Source organism: Eurypyga helias, unplaced genomic scaffold, assembly GCF_000690775.1.
Source record: "Eurypyga helias isolate BGI_N326 unplaced genomic scaffold, ASM69077v1 scaffold21091, whole genome shotgun sequence".
In the NCBI taxonomy this organism is placed as follows: domain Eukaryota; kingdom Metazoa; phylum Chordata; class Aves; order Eurypygiformes; family Eurypygidae; genus Eurypyga; species Eurypyga helias.
In genome coordinates this window covers 2,030-3,195 of record NW_010230415.1, presented here as the reverse complement: position 1 = coordinate 3,195, position 1,166 = coordinate 2,030, and the positions used below count along the sequence as shown (strand labels likewise).

The following is a 1,166-nucleotide window of genomic DNA, read 5'->3' as shown; positions in this document are numbered from 1 at the left end:
CCGGCGCAGTCGCTGCAGACGTCACGCAGGACGGAGCCCTGGGCGTAGATGTGGGGGAACTCCTCTTCCACCCGGCGCCAGCACGGGCCCGAGAGCGAGCTGCGGCACAGGGCACCCTGTCAGCCCTGGGCTGAGCAGGGGGAGGGCTGGGGGGAGGAAGGCTCAGGACCGTAGGACTCACTGGAAGGTCTCTCTCCTCCGCAGCGGCAGGGCTTTGGCCAGCAGCGAGCCCGGGAGGCTCTCAAAGCCCAGTGCGTAGACAGGGATGTGAGCCAGCTTCTTGGAAGGCATCTTCATCTGCCGGGTGTGCGGGAATCAGGGCAGGATGGGGACGGGGACAGGGAGAGGGGCAGGGATAGGGACACAGTGGCACCGGCCAGAGCCAGTCCCTTACCTTTAGGCTGCAGGAGGTGCAGACAGACCTAGGGACACAGAGAGGCCGGTGAGCAGAGCCACTGCAGGCACTCTCCCACCACCCCCCCAGCCCCATGGCACGGCACGGGATGGCACAGCGCTCACCGCTTGCAGAAGAGGCATGCCGAGGGCCAGGAGAAGAGGGGGAACTTGGCCCTGCAGCAACAGCAGATCTGCGGGCAGAGTGGGGTGAGGGCTGGGGACCCGGCAGGTGGCACTCAGCCCCTCTCGGCCCCAGCTCCCACCTTCCCCTTCCGCAGGCTGCTGTACAGCTCCTTGCTCTGCAGGAACTTCTCCATCTCCGCCTTGACCAGCACCCTGCGCACGTTGATCATCTCCTCGACGGTGAGGGCCAGGCTCTCCACGGGGTGGCTGAACTCCTGCCAGCGAGGGGGAATGTCAGCCCAGTCTGTCCCAGGGCTGCAGCACAGGGCATGGTCTGGAGCATCCCTGTGCCATTGGCAGAGCCTCACAGCTCAGATACAGCATCTCAGCATGAGCAGAGCATCCGTGGCGCAGACAGAACCTCCCAGCACGGGCAGAGCCTCCTGGCACATGGGGCACAGGGCATGTGGCATGGTGTTCCTCAAGCCCCCCATCCATGCAGAGGGAGTGAGGAAGCCATGGGGAACCTCTCGGCCACCTTGTGCCCTGGTTCCAGGCTGCCATGTGCCCGTGGCTGTGCTGGCACGGTGTCCCCAGTCCCGGTGTCCCCAGCCCAGCCTGGCACTGTCGCCGCCGCTCACCAGCCC

General features: G+C 66.2%; 1 protein-coding gene across 1 annotated transcript in view; it reads right to left on the bottom strand.

The window, feature by feature from the left end:
• Positions 1-7: 7 nt before the first annotated feature.
• The window catches only part of SPIRE2 (spire-type actin nucleation factor 2), a gene marked incomplete at both ends in the record, with an annotated part of 3,185 nt that continues 2,026 nt past the window's right edge, over positions 8-1,166 (bottom strand). The window contains 5 exon segments of the mRNA XM_010160739.1: positions 8-99; positions 182-297; positions 395-422; positions 520-587; positions 660-834. Of these exon segments, the coding sequence (XP_010159041.1) occupies positions 8-99; positions 182-297; positions 395-422; positions 520-587; positions 660-834 (479 nt within the window).